Here is a 14253-nt window from a genome sequence, read left to right on the forward strand (position 1 = left end):
TGGAAAACATGCACTGTTGGGGGTACTTGAGGACCAGGGTTGGGAACCACTGTACTAACGTGCATGCATTTGTTTTGTTATTTGTTATAAAATCCAATTTGTTTGGATCTCCATGTCGGCATGAAGTATCAAATATTTATGTTTGTTAAATTACTTTAGGAGCTAAAAGAAAAAAAAATCCCTATTCTAGTTTTGTTGACTTAGTGTGGAATAGATAATGGCCATACTTTATATATAACATACCTAGTAAAGGTCCCCATACACTGAGTGATGCATTGTATCTAGTGCAAAAAGCATACAATGTGCTACAGCAGTGTAATTTTTGTACTAGATACGATGGAATCTAGTACTAAAAGCACGGGCTGCAGACTTTCTATGCGCGGGAGCATACGTCGCAGTGCACCCAAAAAAACGCACCATGTATGGGTACCTTAACATTTCGTTTGATCCACATAACAATGAGGTGGAATTCCCCAATAAACACCCTTTGGAAACTCCTTGTTGAAGTACAGTAGTTTCAGTTTTCTTATTTATTTTCTTTGGCTCATTTAAAAATAAAAGGTATTTTATGCAGCTTTTTCAGATTTCATCATTGTGGCTATAGAGGCTATAGAAGGGTTATTAAGCATGAGGCTGTGGATCTACACATTCCAGCATGCCCTTCCACAGCAACTAGGACATGGAAAACTGGCAGGTCATGCTAGGATGTTTAGTTCCAAAGAAGATCAAAGGACTCATGATTAAATACCCCAGGACTAGACCGTACTCCAGTCTAAGGACAAATTGGGATCAAATATGTTTTGAGGTAACATGTTTAAAAAAGGGGCAGACTAGATGGGCCAAGTGGTTCTTATGTGCCATCAAATTCTATGTTTCTATGTTTAAATTCCTGGATCCGTTGACTGCACAAAGAAAGAGGACTGTTAGCACATACTTTCCTTCATAATTTGCGTGTTTGGCCTAGGCAACTAGAAAAGCCAAATCCAATGGTAAATAGCACTTGGTTCCCATGGGTAAGAGAGGGTTAAGTTGAAATATAATTTAGTCTGTGGTGGCACTACAAGAGCTCGCATGCACCATGGTTAATGGAAATTTGGCTTTTGTAGTGTTCAGGATTTCAGAACTACAACTGTTGGCCCCATTGTTATAGATGAATAACAATTGGCTTCCCATCCATAAGGTAGGTTTCTTACTGGCATTATACGGATACTCTAGATACCAATCCCAAAAGCAGGCACTCCACAACCATTTTCACAAAACTTTGTATTGAAGAACCAAGTACTTTCGGGGATAAACCCCATCCTCCGGGTACAAATCAATAACAGATGCAACACTGTGAGCCAACCACAGATACTTCTAGATAGAATATTTGTTTTCCTTATGGATTATAGTATGTAGGATGAAGAATGCAAGATTATAAATCGTTCATTTAACCACTACACTACAGAAAACATTAGGGAACCAAAACATACTTAATCAAGATGGGGATCCATACAATACTAAATGTATCATCAAATGGAACGCATTTGTTTATTTACTAATGGGTTCTCTGTACTGGCTTCATGTCCAGTAAAAACTATATGCATGTATGCCTACTCATCTAGCTATTTAGCAGTTTGTTTGTTTTTTACTGGCGCACATCGCATGCGGTGTAGGGTTTCAGCAAACACAAAACCCACATTTCATACATGTCCCCGATTTTCAGGAATTATCCTTTATATGGCGCCACAAGGGATCTGCAGCGCCCAATTACAGAGTACATAAACAAATAAACAGTGATTTACAGTGATTTACAGTTGAATACAGTAGAGGACAATACAGGGTATATATACATTGCTGCATAAGCAGTGGGCACTGGAATAAGTATCAGCATGGCAGAAAACTGGGGGATTTGGTGCAATCAAAGAAGAGAGATGTCTTTTTATAAATGAACATATTTCTTTTATTTACTTTACTTTTTTTACCCTTTTTCAATGGTCATCTGGTAAGTACGGCTTTTTGCCTTTACTACAGACCCATGGCTCCATGCCCTTAACTCGGAGTCTATGGATTAATGCTCGTTAGCCTTGGGCTTACCCCATAAGTGCCAAGGCTAATTGAATATACCCTTTATTGGGGGGGCCTATAAAAGTCTAGCCTGTTCTTTAAATGTTCACACAACCTTTACCACATATACGTCTGATAAGCTCTTTCTGTGATTGTTTCACATCATGTATGCTTTAATTTAATGTTATAATGTGAGTATTACAGGTTTTTTTTATATTTTACTTGCATGCATTTTTTTTTTTTTTATTATTTCAATTATAATTGTGAGGGAAAGCTAGATAGGTTCTGATTTTGTTAACCATTATTGTTTTGTTCATATGCAGTTAGCCTTGCAGGAGCAGAAGTTAAAACTAGAAGAGGAGACTTTATATGCTGCACGGCGCGAAGCTGCCAGGGCAGCCAAGCAGAGAAATTTATTGGAGGTGAGGGATGGGAACCCCACTAATAAAGCTTATTCTATGTCACATGTCACTGCTGTATGAATGTGTTTGTTAGCCTGGTGCTGAAAGCCAAAATGAGCTCTGACCTACAGAAAAAAAAAAAACATTCCGTTTTGCAGGTTGTAGCTGGGTGTCCTACAAGAGCACAACTAGGTTATTATATAAGCATTATATAAGAACTGGCATACACAACAGAAGCAAATGTCTCAGGTCTTGCAATACTTTAGATGTTTGACAATGCTCCACCAAAATTGTGGTCCTCAATCACATTTAAGGGAACCTCTACAGAGCCTTGACGAAGCACACCAGTGCATGCCATTATCTGCATACTTTTGCAGCCAATACACTATCCTGTGATGAGATTATATTTTTGGAATCTTGTTCAATCAACTTGTATTTCAGGTTTAAGGCACTAAGGGGGGGAAATTCAATCTTGACCGATATTTCCTACAGTCGGGATTATTGACCATCCATGTTAAATCCAGGCCATTTTCCACCGGGACTTTCCCTGTGCAGATTCGACTTTGTTTAAAGTAAAATCTGCATTGTTGAAAAACAACCACCGGATTGTCCAATCCTCAGCCATTTTCACAGATCCTGTTTTTACGAAGGTCGGAATCTATTCTATTGACTAGGTTGATTGTCCATTCGACCCAATCTTGTCGGAAACAGATGATATTTTCACCTGTCAGAAATATGATCAAGAAGTGCATACCCAAAGTTACTAACTTACCAATGTGTGTGTAACTGTAAAGGAGACATTTTTACATGCCAGTCTAAACGTAACAACTTCTGTAGTGGGTTCATTTTGAAGTCACTATTCTGGAGTCTATATTCTAGTTCAGTGGGATCTTTTATTGTGACAACACAGTAACAGCATGGAGAACTATTGTACACATTCCAGCAAACACAGGCTTATAGTGCAGCGGTTTACATCGCAACATCCTCCACAAACACCAGCCAGCTGGGGACTGATCTTAGAGGTCTTAAACTGGGTAAATACTAGCTAATTCCTGCAGCCACCGATATAGTTAACTATCAGCAGTGCTGATGGGAGAACGATACAATGCATACACAATGACCGATACTGTTCAGTGATGTCACCTGCCCCCCGCTCTATACATGCAATTGCTAACAATATTGTCAGGTTGAGCTGCATGTATGGATGGACAATGGGGTTAATTGACATCCTGCAACTACGCACATCGTTAACCATATTGAATGTGCACACTGGATAATATAGTTTAATGATCTAAATATCATCCATATCGATACAATATATCGCCCAGTGTGCACCCAGCTTTATATAGATCTAAACTCCACCCCATATGGGGAAGCACTGGGATAATCTGAATCCATAAGGAATCACCTTTTACTCACATGTAACTGTCTCCCATCATGCCATGTGATTTTTTTTTTTTAAGTAACAGCCCATTGTGCTGCCTCTTGTTTTTTTTTTTGTTCTTCTTGAAATGAAAACCATCTTGCAATCTATTGAGTGCTATACTCATGGCAATTCTGAGCGTTTAATGGAGCTCTAAACCTGAAATACAAGTTGACATTCATACAACAAAAGCTGCTGGAATAAAAGGTTAAATACCTTACTATAAAGCATAGTTAAAGGGAGACCACAAGGATCCATTTAGTGAATTTATATGCATATGCCATGTAACACAACATTATATATATATATATATATATATATATATATATATATATATATATTTCCAAGGTTTAGTTTTAGAGGCGGCATAGGGTGGGAGGTTTTATTTTTGCCCCCTTTTTTCTCTTTATTCTAGAGCATTTTCTATTAAACCCCCCATCCTGTGCTTCGCAGTGTTTGCTGGCAGTCAGTGTCTGATACATGAGAAATCTCTAATATTAAGTAGTACAAAAGTAATAGAGCAGTGGGACAAATGTGGTGTTTGCTGATATTAATAAGGGACCGCTTTCTGCATCTACTAAGACAATGTAACCATATTCTTTTCTCTTTTAGCAACATCGGTTGCAGTGGATAAGACAGAGAGCTGAAGCTGCTAAAAATGGGGAAAGGTAACTCTATTCTATACAATTTACATTTGTTTCTGCGGGTTGCCCCCAGATCACTATCATTTAGCAGAAGCAATAGGGTGTTCCAAATATGGGGAGTGCAGTAAGGGAAGCCAGAGTGCCCAGATACAGAATTTACTGACTCAGAAGGAGGTTTCTGAATGTACCCAAGGGGGTGTGTGTGTGTGTGTGTGTTGTAGTCGGGTTTTGTCATTTGATGACAGTCTTAATAGGCAAAAGATATGAGACTTCACCAAGGATGTGGCCTTTATATATTAATTAGGGATACATTAGCAATCATTTACTATGCTATCAGACCAAATCAAATTAGAGGTGTCTATTCTACATATGGAGGTGTCCTTTCTAATAAAATAAAGTAAGTTTATATAGAAAGAATGGGTGACCTATTTAAATGTCCACCATACAACTTGACCTATTTAAATGTCCACCATACAACTTCAAGTGCCATTTTGGTGATCTTTGGAAGATATTTGGGGGTATACAATTCGAAAATAGACTTTTCTATTCAATTGTGGCTGCTTTTGGATGGTTATTAGTCATGTTTTGACTATGCATTTTAACTTTTTTTTTTAAATAGTATTTGTGCCAGATTTCGCAATTTTTAGGGGGGGATTTACATTTCGACTGTTGAAATATCTGGCACCTAATTGAATCCCCCCCCCCCCCCCAGTGGCACCACTCTTATTTATTTTGTTCTAAAGATCTATCAACAGATCATGTTTTTTAGGCATCTGTAGTAGGAATAAATGCAGCTTGTTTTAAAATGTCACAATCCGTAACGAAAACCGCTGTGCACCAGCTAGGTGATTTGGAAAACTAGACCATTGATAGATATCAAGGACAGGTTTGGCCAGCCCTAGTATACAGGATTCTAATGTCATGGCTGCCATTTTCTTTAAGACCAGTAGTGTACTACAGTAGTATCTATAATGGTCTTTGTATAAAAAGTGCTACAAAGTGTCCAAAGCACTGAACAAGTGCTAAAACTTTCTCCTCTATCCTCCAAGCTTTCCCTGAAAAATCACCTCTTCAGGCAAACATCATATTCCTGAACCCCCACATAACCTATCCTGTATCCCTCCTATTATCCCTTCTACCTCTCTATCGGTCTGTTACTACCGTTTTGTTTTATCATTACTGTTTCCAATTGTAAAGTGCAACGGAATATGCTGCACTATATAAGAAACTGTAATAAGAAAACCTAAGCACAATACAAAATACAGATCTTGGTACTTATGTAATATCTGGACTCCCGTTTTTCTTATGAGACCGCGTCCCCTCGCGGGGCTCGCTGCGCTCACCACGCTTCGGGCACGGTGGCTCGCTGCGCTCGCCACACTATATAAAATCAACTCCATGCGTAGTTGGATAGTAGAGGTATGAAAAAATGGGGTGCATTTAACATGGGAGTCCAGATAATACATAAGTACCCAGATCTTTAATAGAACAAACAGATAACCAAAATGTAAGCTATATGGGTGGGGGGAGCGTTGGGCTATATAGTACTATAGAGTTGTGAATCTGCATTATTTTTTTTCTTTCTATGTGGTACAAGATGAATGTAAGCAGAAGGAATATTATTCTCCATTAAAGAAATGTATGTGATTTATGGAGAGTAGTATAAAAAATAAAAAAAAGTTTTATAGAACTAGAACTCTTTGTTTTAGGGCAATACTCTGTGCCTTATTGCTGCATTGTGGCTAATACAGATACATAAACACCAGAGAGAGAGAAAAACACTATTGCATACCAAATGTATTAATCTGCAATTTGAGGGAGGAGGAAATACCGGCAAGATAGGCGTTTTTAGAATTTAATTTGTCAATTCGTTTAAATGCAAAAATCAGGTTGGTTTTTACTTTAAACCAACTGTCACTTTAATGACTATCTCTCAGCAATCGTGCCGCTTTAATGTAATGGGTAGTATTCAATGGCGCTCGCCGCGGCCGGTGAGGGGGTTAAACAGCGAGGATCACAGAAAACCAGTGATCCTTGCTGTTTTACCCCCTCGCCGGCCGCTCGCCCTATTCAACGTTCCAGGGGAATTCTCGCCATCGCAGAACGGCGACCATTCCCCCAAACAGCGAGACCCGCGGCTAATGCAGCAAACCCGCTGTATTTAGCCGGGAGTCTCGCTTCTGCAGCTGCATACGCCGATTCCCCCTCGCTCCAAAAAAACGGAGTATTGGCGTATGAGGGGGGTGAGTTGAATACTGACAGGGCGACAGCGAGCAGGCAAACCCTGCTCGCTGTCACCGCTCTCCCACGGCATTGAATAGACCCCAATGTCTACCTGCAAATTGGATTTTTGTTTCTGTCGCTATGCACCTTACAGAAATTAAGTGTGTAACTGAGCATGAGTCATTACCCACCAAATAACAGAATACAGGAAATTCCGATATGAATATTATTAACTTGTCTTGTCACTCGTTACAGCTCCGTAGCAGAAGATTTTGAATCATACTTGCAAGGTGTGAAATTACAGTATGAAGCGGTCAGAAATAGCAGTAAGTCATTTGGAAAAGGTTTTATTTTTATTTGAGTATGTTCAGTGCTAAAATCATTAATGGGAATTCCCTTTTTGATAAACTTATTGCTATTTTCCTAAATGTTTACAGATCCAGCTATGCATAGCATGTTTTTCTTTTTATTGGTGATGACTGTATTCTAAGGTCAAGTCGGACCAAATTCCTCTTGAGTTCTGGCAGTTCCCCGGGAAAGCGCTCTCAGCTAATCAGTGGTTGGCCAGACTTTTTGAAAGCTTATTTAAATTCTGCTGCAGCTGTCTGTGCCACCTGCCACTCACTGCGGTACACCCTGCCGCCCGGCACTCACCTCTGCCTGCCCTGGACCTGCACATAGTTGTGTGCCAGTGGTGCTTTACCGCTGGTACACACCTACGGATTCAGACCCAAAACATTGCGGGTGCTAAAAAGCACCCATGATGTGCCGTTGATGGGTCCTATCTGATAGATTTTATGTGCAGGAGGTTCAATCTGTAGGGTCCAACCCGATGCGCACGGGACAGCGCATCGGGTCAGATGAAATGTCAAACGCATGCGATTTGGTCCGCTTTATCGGGCCGGTCCGTTTGAATCGGACCAAATCGTAGTAGTGTACATGTAGGTGTAACTAAATACACAAAGTTGTGTTCCTTCCACCAGCACGCAAACAAAAGAAATGCTATACATCTCGTTTAGAGGGTAAACCTCTCCTCTTCTGTGCCTCTCTTATGGGTATGGAGGTGTAAGTAGACAGACGTCTATTCACGAGGACAATCAATCCAATGCAATCAACTGGATGTGATCCCTTCACCAGATAATCAGAGAGGGGCAGTACCGTACTTCCCTTATAAAGGTGTCTCCTCTTCTCCGCCTCTCTGATAATGGATTTTCAGAAATACAGTATGGTCCTACACCGGCTTTAGATGTAATGATGGCTCCCGACAATGATCATTTGTTCACCGGAGCCAATAAAGTTCTCAAAAAAGCTTGTGATAAAATATAGCAGTCCCGGTTTCTAGTACACCAGCTGCCAATTAGCGCAACACATCACCTTTCTATATTAGATCCATCAAGTCGTAGTAATGTATGGTGGCCTTTAGTCCTAATTATAGATGTTTTCAAAAAACATGATGCTGTAGTATTGGAAAGAGAAATGCTAACAATCTTCTAAGTTGCCTTATAGTAATCACAAACTGTTTTTTCCCAGGAATGCGCATGTGTTTCAGCCAGCCATGTTTTTGTTACATTAAAATGAACAGCTTTCAGATTTTGCTAGTTTTCCACTATTCTAACCACAGACCTGATGATGTAGCAAGCAGTGTATATAATGGATACATTATCGCAACCATTCAGCTTCTACTTATTTTATACTGTGTTATTGACAAATTTTACCTCACATCCGATTGGTTGCTATGGACCATTTTTACACTGGTCCATTTCACTTCTTGATATATCAACACTATATCCTTTAATAGATGTAGTCACAATAACATAACATCTCCCTGGTCAGGCTGGCATGAGGAAAATGTAGTTCTATTTTTGTAACCAGTTCACTTGTATGTGTATGTGGAAGTTCCAATCAGTGCCACTAGATGGGGAAACAGATTAGTAAAACCAAATGACGGAAACGTTTTGTGTGCTTTAAATGTAACATAAATCTTGCAAGAGCAGCATACTTGCTATTAATGGCTATTATCAGTTATTATGTTGCATGTGATTATTCCTGTACATGACATGCGGCATGCACAACGGGGACTGAAGCCCTGTACTAAGCAATGTAGGTTAGCACAAATCGCTCGGCACACATGCGAGCACCAGCAATGTGTGCTAAGCATTCTCTTAGGACCTGTCTTTTCACCATGAGAACACTGGCGATCTAACTAAATTATATTGCATGCAGTATAAATCTTATAAGGCGTTGACGATGCGTAGGACAGTGCATTTCCATCACTGGGGGGTGTATACACATGGAGCAATCAGAGCTAGTCAGATCGCTTCAAAATTGCCCTGGAATCACCCTGTGTGTATGCCCTATAAGTTTGGAATAAGCTAGTCAGTGGCGGCTAGTAGTACAGTGTTAAGCTGGGAAACACTATACAATTATCCAGATCTGGCTGGCCGGAATAAAAATCTGGTAATGAATGAGAGCAATAAAAAAAAAATACACACTATAAGTTAGGTGTTGGTCTATTCCAACAGTGATGGATAAAAATTATATATTTTATCTGATTGGGCTGCAGCTTCTATACAAAAGGTTAAAAAAAGGTTATGATAACGAGTTATCAGATAGAGGCGCAAAAATATCTATACAAAAGGTAATTCTGACCCTCTTAAAATTTAGAACTAGAAAATGACAGACCAGTAAGGTCTGACAGGAAAGAAGCGCTACTCAATAAAATCAAATCAATATAGCCAAGTTGATTTATTCATAATACATTTATTTTATAATATAATAAAAACCTCAAATCAATTACAGGTAAACTGCATATAATTTCATTGGCTATTCATAGAAATGTATAGATATGAATTATTCCACATGTATCTATTTAGCTATGACAATTTAACATCTGCTCCCAAACACTGGAAAATGGACATAAACTATTGCCCAGTTAAATTACAGATTTTTGTTGTAGGCAGCCGAATGATCTGCCAGATAATTGTGTAGTGTACAGTATGCCCAGCTTTGGGATGAAGGTTCCAGATCAAATCAAATATAGCATTTACTAAAAGCTGATATTAGGATTAAGCTTGTTGTCTCTCCGGCAGTTTTGTTTGAAAGCATCAATGTTTTTTACGTGTACCTTTTTTATTTATTTTTAACTAGGATTATCGTCAGATGCGAACCTTTTGACTCCTAACACAGAGAGCAGTTGTGATCTAACAACCAGAACAAAATCAACAAGTGGGAATGATGACAACACATCACTAGATCTGGAGTGGGAGGATGAAGAAGGTAATTCCTTATTATCCAGCATCATAGCATCTTGCTATAAAAGTTTCATGGTTTTTTTTTTGTATATCTTTGCAATAGCTTTCAGATACTTTTTCCACATTGCACCTGGTGGTTAATTTAATAATTGGTCTAGTAAAGTCCTCAGTATGTGCTGAGACCAGCTGTTCTGCACTGGTTTATACATCCAGTAAACATTTTATCCAGTACATTTGATATAGCTGCAGCCATACGAGCTAGAGGGGGTGTATCTCTCCCAAAAAACCCAGGCCATAGTAATGCCCATGATCCATTGTTATAGAAACCTTGTAACCTGAAGCACATTAGGTTTGGGACCATTTAAAGCAAATAGTATCTGAGGATGCTGTTACACTGATTACACTATAATCATTTTAAATGCATTTCCACAAATTGAGTTGTCAATTTAGTTTCATATTTGACCCAATAATGTTCTGCCGGATTACTCCTGAAAAGGCATGCTGACCTTTAGCCATCCTACCAGTCAGCTTTGTTAAACCCAGTTTACATCTAGTTTGCATATAAACAAAGGATGAGGCCTCTTTAGTTTATACTGTATAGCCCTATACTGGGGGCAGGTGACAAACAGACAATAAATGGATGATATAATTGCAAGCTTGGATGGAAGAGAATAGACCGTAAGATCCAAGGTACCGCCATGATCAATAAATTGGTAAACTGAGTGTAAATCCTGGAAATTCCAAGACCATACCACACTACCACTAAAATAATTAATTAAATTGTGAGGTTTAGGTGTGGCAGAGGATGGGGAGCTGACATAGGTTTGTATTACACTCCAAAACCATCCTGCCAGAACATTCCCCTTTTTAAAGAGAGTTAATCAAATAAAGTCTTTCTAATTCCCTTACGGAGGATCAGTCATCCCAAGTTACCTACCCTCAAAGAGAAATCTCTTCTCCAAGGCAGGAGCATCAGACTGAGCAGCATAAACAGGTTGAGAATGTTGGAGGAATTAATGGGAAACCGCTGTTGTATCCATAATAGAATGAGAGGTCTTGGATTTCAATAGTAAAATGTGAGAGGGTACAATAGGACTGGACCACATTAGCTAATAATTTACCAGACTTGTTTCCCCAGCCCAAATCTTTTATGTTGCCAGCGATAACTAAATTGCACCTGTTTCAGTATGTTTCTAGAGTATTTTGCACCTCTTCATGTTTCCATCTGAAGAATAGATAATGAAAAAGTAAACAAATGAAAGTCAATGGAACGGTTGACTTATTTTGTGGAAATGCATAATTAATAATGCAGGTACACTTCATGTTTCGCAGAGAGGTTATAATGGGAATTGGAGGATCCATTATTCATGTAAAGCTGTGGATTCAGAAAATCAGCAGCCTGGTCAAGTTCTGTATAATCAGATCAACAAATACTGCAAGTGATGCAGCTGTGCTTGGGTCTTCTGGTGGGGGTCTGCTTAAAGTGATCTGGTTCCTACAGACAAAAAATCCAGGATAATGTCCTTATTATGCTGCCAGTATCCCATAGGTCCTTGTATTGCCGTATATGGAATTCTGCAGATTGACCCTGAAAAGTTATACTTTAGTTTTCTGTAAATGTGTACTTATTTTGTTAAATGAGGGAGTATGGTCTAATCAGTGGCATCACCCTTCTAACACCCAGAGTAGAAGCCACTTAAAATGGGTGTGGCTTTGCGGCAGCATGGCCAAGCTCCTTGACCCTCGTTTCCATCACTCTGGGGGTACAGGAAATGACTGACATGCATGTGGTTCCGGCTGTTAAAAGGTGAAAAGGAGCCTGGTGCGTCATGTAATGTTCTGCCACTGATCAGCCCACACCCCCAAGTGATGCCACTGGGCCTAGAGATCAGACTATTTTCCAATAGAAGTATATTTGAGACTTGTAAGTAATACTAATTTTATCCATCTACACATACATAGGAATAAACAGAATGGTTCCAATGAGGGAACGCTCAAAAACCGAAGAGGACATCCTCCGAGCAGCCTTAAAGTACAATGGCAAAAAATCTGGTAGCCATACAGCTTCTGCCTCCGATGACTCAAATGGGCTGGAGTGGGAGAATGATTTTGTGAGTGCCGAGATGGATGACAACGGCAACTCAGAATATGCTGGGTTTGTCAACCCTGTGACTGAACATTCCACCGAACAGCAGGACAGATAGAAGAGACCAAAGATCAAGGAATGTTTTCTTTACCAAACTGAAGGACACTTTCTCTTCTCCCTTTATGGGTTTAATGAATGTACAGATTTTTCAAAGCCTTTGTTTTTGTCCTTTTTTTTTTATTTTTTTTTAAATGAAGAAATTAATTACTGGAGGACATGAAGTGCAATTTTCATTGTTTATTTTCTTGAGGAGAAATGATGGGGTATGAACTAGTTAGAATTTTCCATTCTTGTCGAGGTTCACTAATAAATGATATGCACTATTTGAGAGATTGATATTTTACCAGTTTTGCGCTTGCCCCTAGAGCCATTGAGTTTACAGACCAAATTTTTGTTTATACACGTGTTATGCATGTGGCATTTTCACTGTAAATTGTTGATGAGCAAAGTTGTAATATTCCATGCAGACTGCTCAGAAGATTTGCTAATCACTGGCAACACAATGTTTTGATTTTGCTATTCAGTGGAATAACAATTTCACTCCTGATTTGGATGGAATTAATAGTTTTTAGTGAGCTTTTTATGTGGTTTATAAACAAAACTGGAGCAATGACCATCATTTCACCCTGTTGTGTTATGTGGTTGGGATAGGACTTGGGAACACCTATGCCCAAAATGGGGCATAAGGTGTTAATACGACAGAGCAGTTTTGAAAATGATGTTTAACTGAACTGTAAAGACTTGTTCACATGCGCGCTGGGAATATGGGTAGTCCCACTCGTGAAACAAATGCGTGTTTCAGATGTGTTTTCCTGGTGAGTTTCTTTGATACATTTTTTACTTTTCATTCCTTAATGTGTGATTTGTCCTATTTTAGCGCACCTTTTAATGGGAAAAAAAATTAACATCAGATCGGTGCAAACAAGCCTAAAATGTTATATATAATGTGGAAAATGGAGCTTCTAGCGCAGCTGAGCGCACACAAATGTAATGGAAAATGCCTCTTAATATAAGATTTGTGTCTTGCCTTATGTCATTGTACATTCCACTGTAGAACACTAATGTCAGTATGCAAAGCTTAAGTACATATTGGCAAGTGTGTTTCTTGCCTTTAGCAAACAATTAATACTACATAATGTGGTTTCACTGTGGAAACTGTCAAGTGATCAGACTTAATAATAAGCATCTGTACTCACTTCAGATGCATACATGACAGCCTTAAAGAGAAAGTCTTATCCCCTAAAGGAGCTTAGACACTTAGCGGGTGCTGTCTTCTAGGACCCTTCTGTTCCCTTACAATCGCTGCTTGAATGAACACAAGAGTCTCTGAACTCCTCACATGATGAGAGATGGCACTTCCAGGTCCCTGGCAATGAGAATCCTGAAAAACGTCACTATTTACTTGAATGGCTTATTTTGCCTTCCTGACCAGTTAAATCCCTAGGGGTTTATTTATTAATATGGGCATTCTATTGAAGATAGGATGTTGCCCATAGCAACCAATCAGAATCTACTTGTTTACTTAGCACATTCTAGAAGATATTAGATTCTGATTGGTTGCCCATTTTCAATAGAACTTCTGTCTTGGTAAATTGACCTCGAAGAACTGGGAGCTGATATTTTAGCACGACTCACAGAAAATGTTAAGTGTCTTATTAAAGTGTTTGAGAAGTTAGAACACTATTACACTCTAATTGCAAAGTAACTTGTTTGTTGCTTTTACATGTGTTCACATCAATTAAGTCACTGCCGCTTATTTCAGAAACATGTTGGACAAATGCACATTTTGTAATATACAGTAGGCATGTTGACTAATAAATCTTTTTTTTAAATCTATCTCTTGAGTGTTTTTAAGATCTTCTTTTTCAGCAAATAGCAGTGTCTGCTAACAGGTGTTTTTCCTAATAGCCTCTCCCTGCTTACCCAGTACTAGAACATTAATGGGGATCCCTCCCAAATGGTTCTTACTGCTAAGGGTTGCTCCTCTTACTGTATCTGTGTCCTATTCTAGAAAGCAGTAAGACACTTTGAGGGGTATTCAATGGCCCTGAGAGCGAGAAGTGCTGAAAGCTCACCATCAATATTCAACGCACTCCCCTTTACTCGCTGTTTCCATCTC

General features: G+C 39.1%; 1 protein-coding gene across 2 annotated transcripts in view; it reads left to right on the forward strand.

The window, feature by feature from the left end:
• Nucleotides 1–13970, forward strand: part of AP1AR (adaptor related protein complex 1 associated regulatory protein) — a 53843-nt gene extending 39873 nt beyond the window's left edge. Inside the window, exons 6-10 of one of the 2 annotated variants that reach the window (XM_083178249.1) lie at nt 2370–2468; nt 4483–4538; nt 6993–7063; nt 9885–10013; nt 11951–13970. In XM_083178249.1, the coding sequence (XP_083034375.1) occupies nt 2370–2468; nt 4483–4538; nt 6993–7063; nt 9885–10013; nt 11951–12192 (597 nt within the window). In that variant the 3' untranslated portion in view covers nt 12193–13970. The remainder of the gene's footprint in view (nt 1–2369; nt 2469–4482; nt 4539–6992; nt 7064–9884; nt 10014–11950) is intronic. The other variant, XM_083178258.1, reaches the window with a different exon arrangement.
• The last annotated feature ends 283 nt before the right edge of the window (nt 13971–14253 follow it).

This window comes from Crinia signifera, chromosome 1, assembly GCF_055691185.1.
Source record: "Crinia signifera chromosome 1, ASM5569118v1, whole genome shotgun sequence".
Lineage (NCBI taxonomy): Eukaryota > Metazoa > Chordata > Amphibia > Anura > Myobatrachidae > Crinia > Crinia signifera.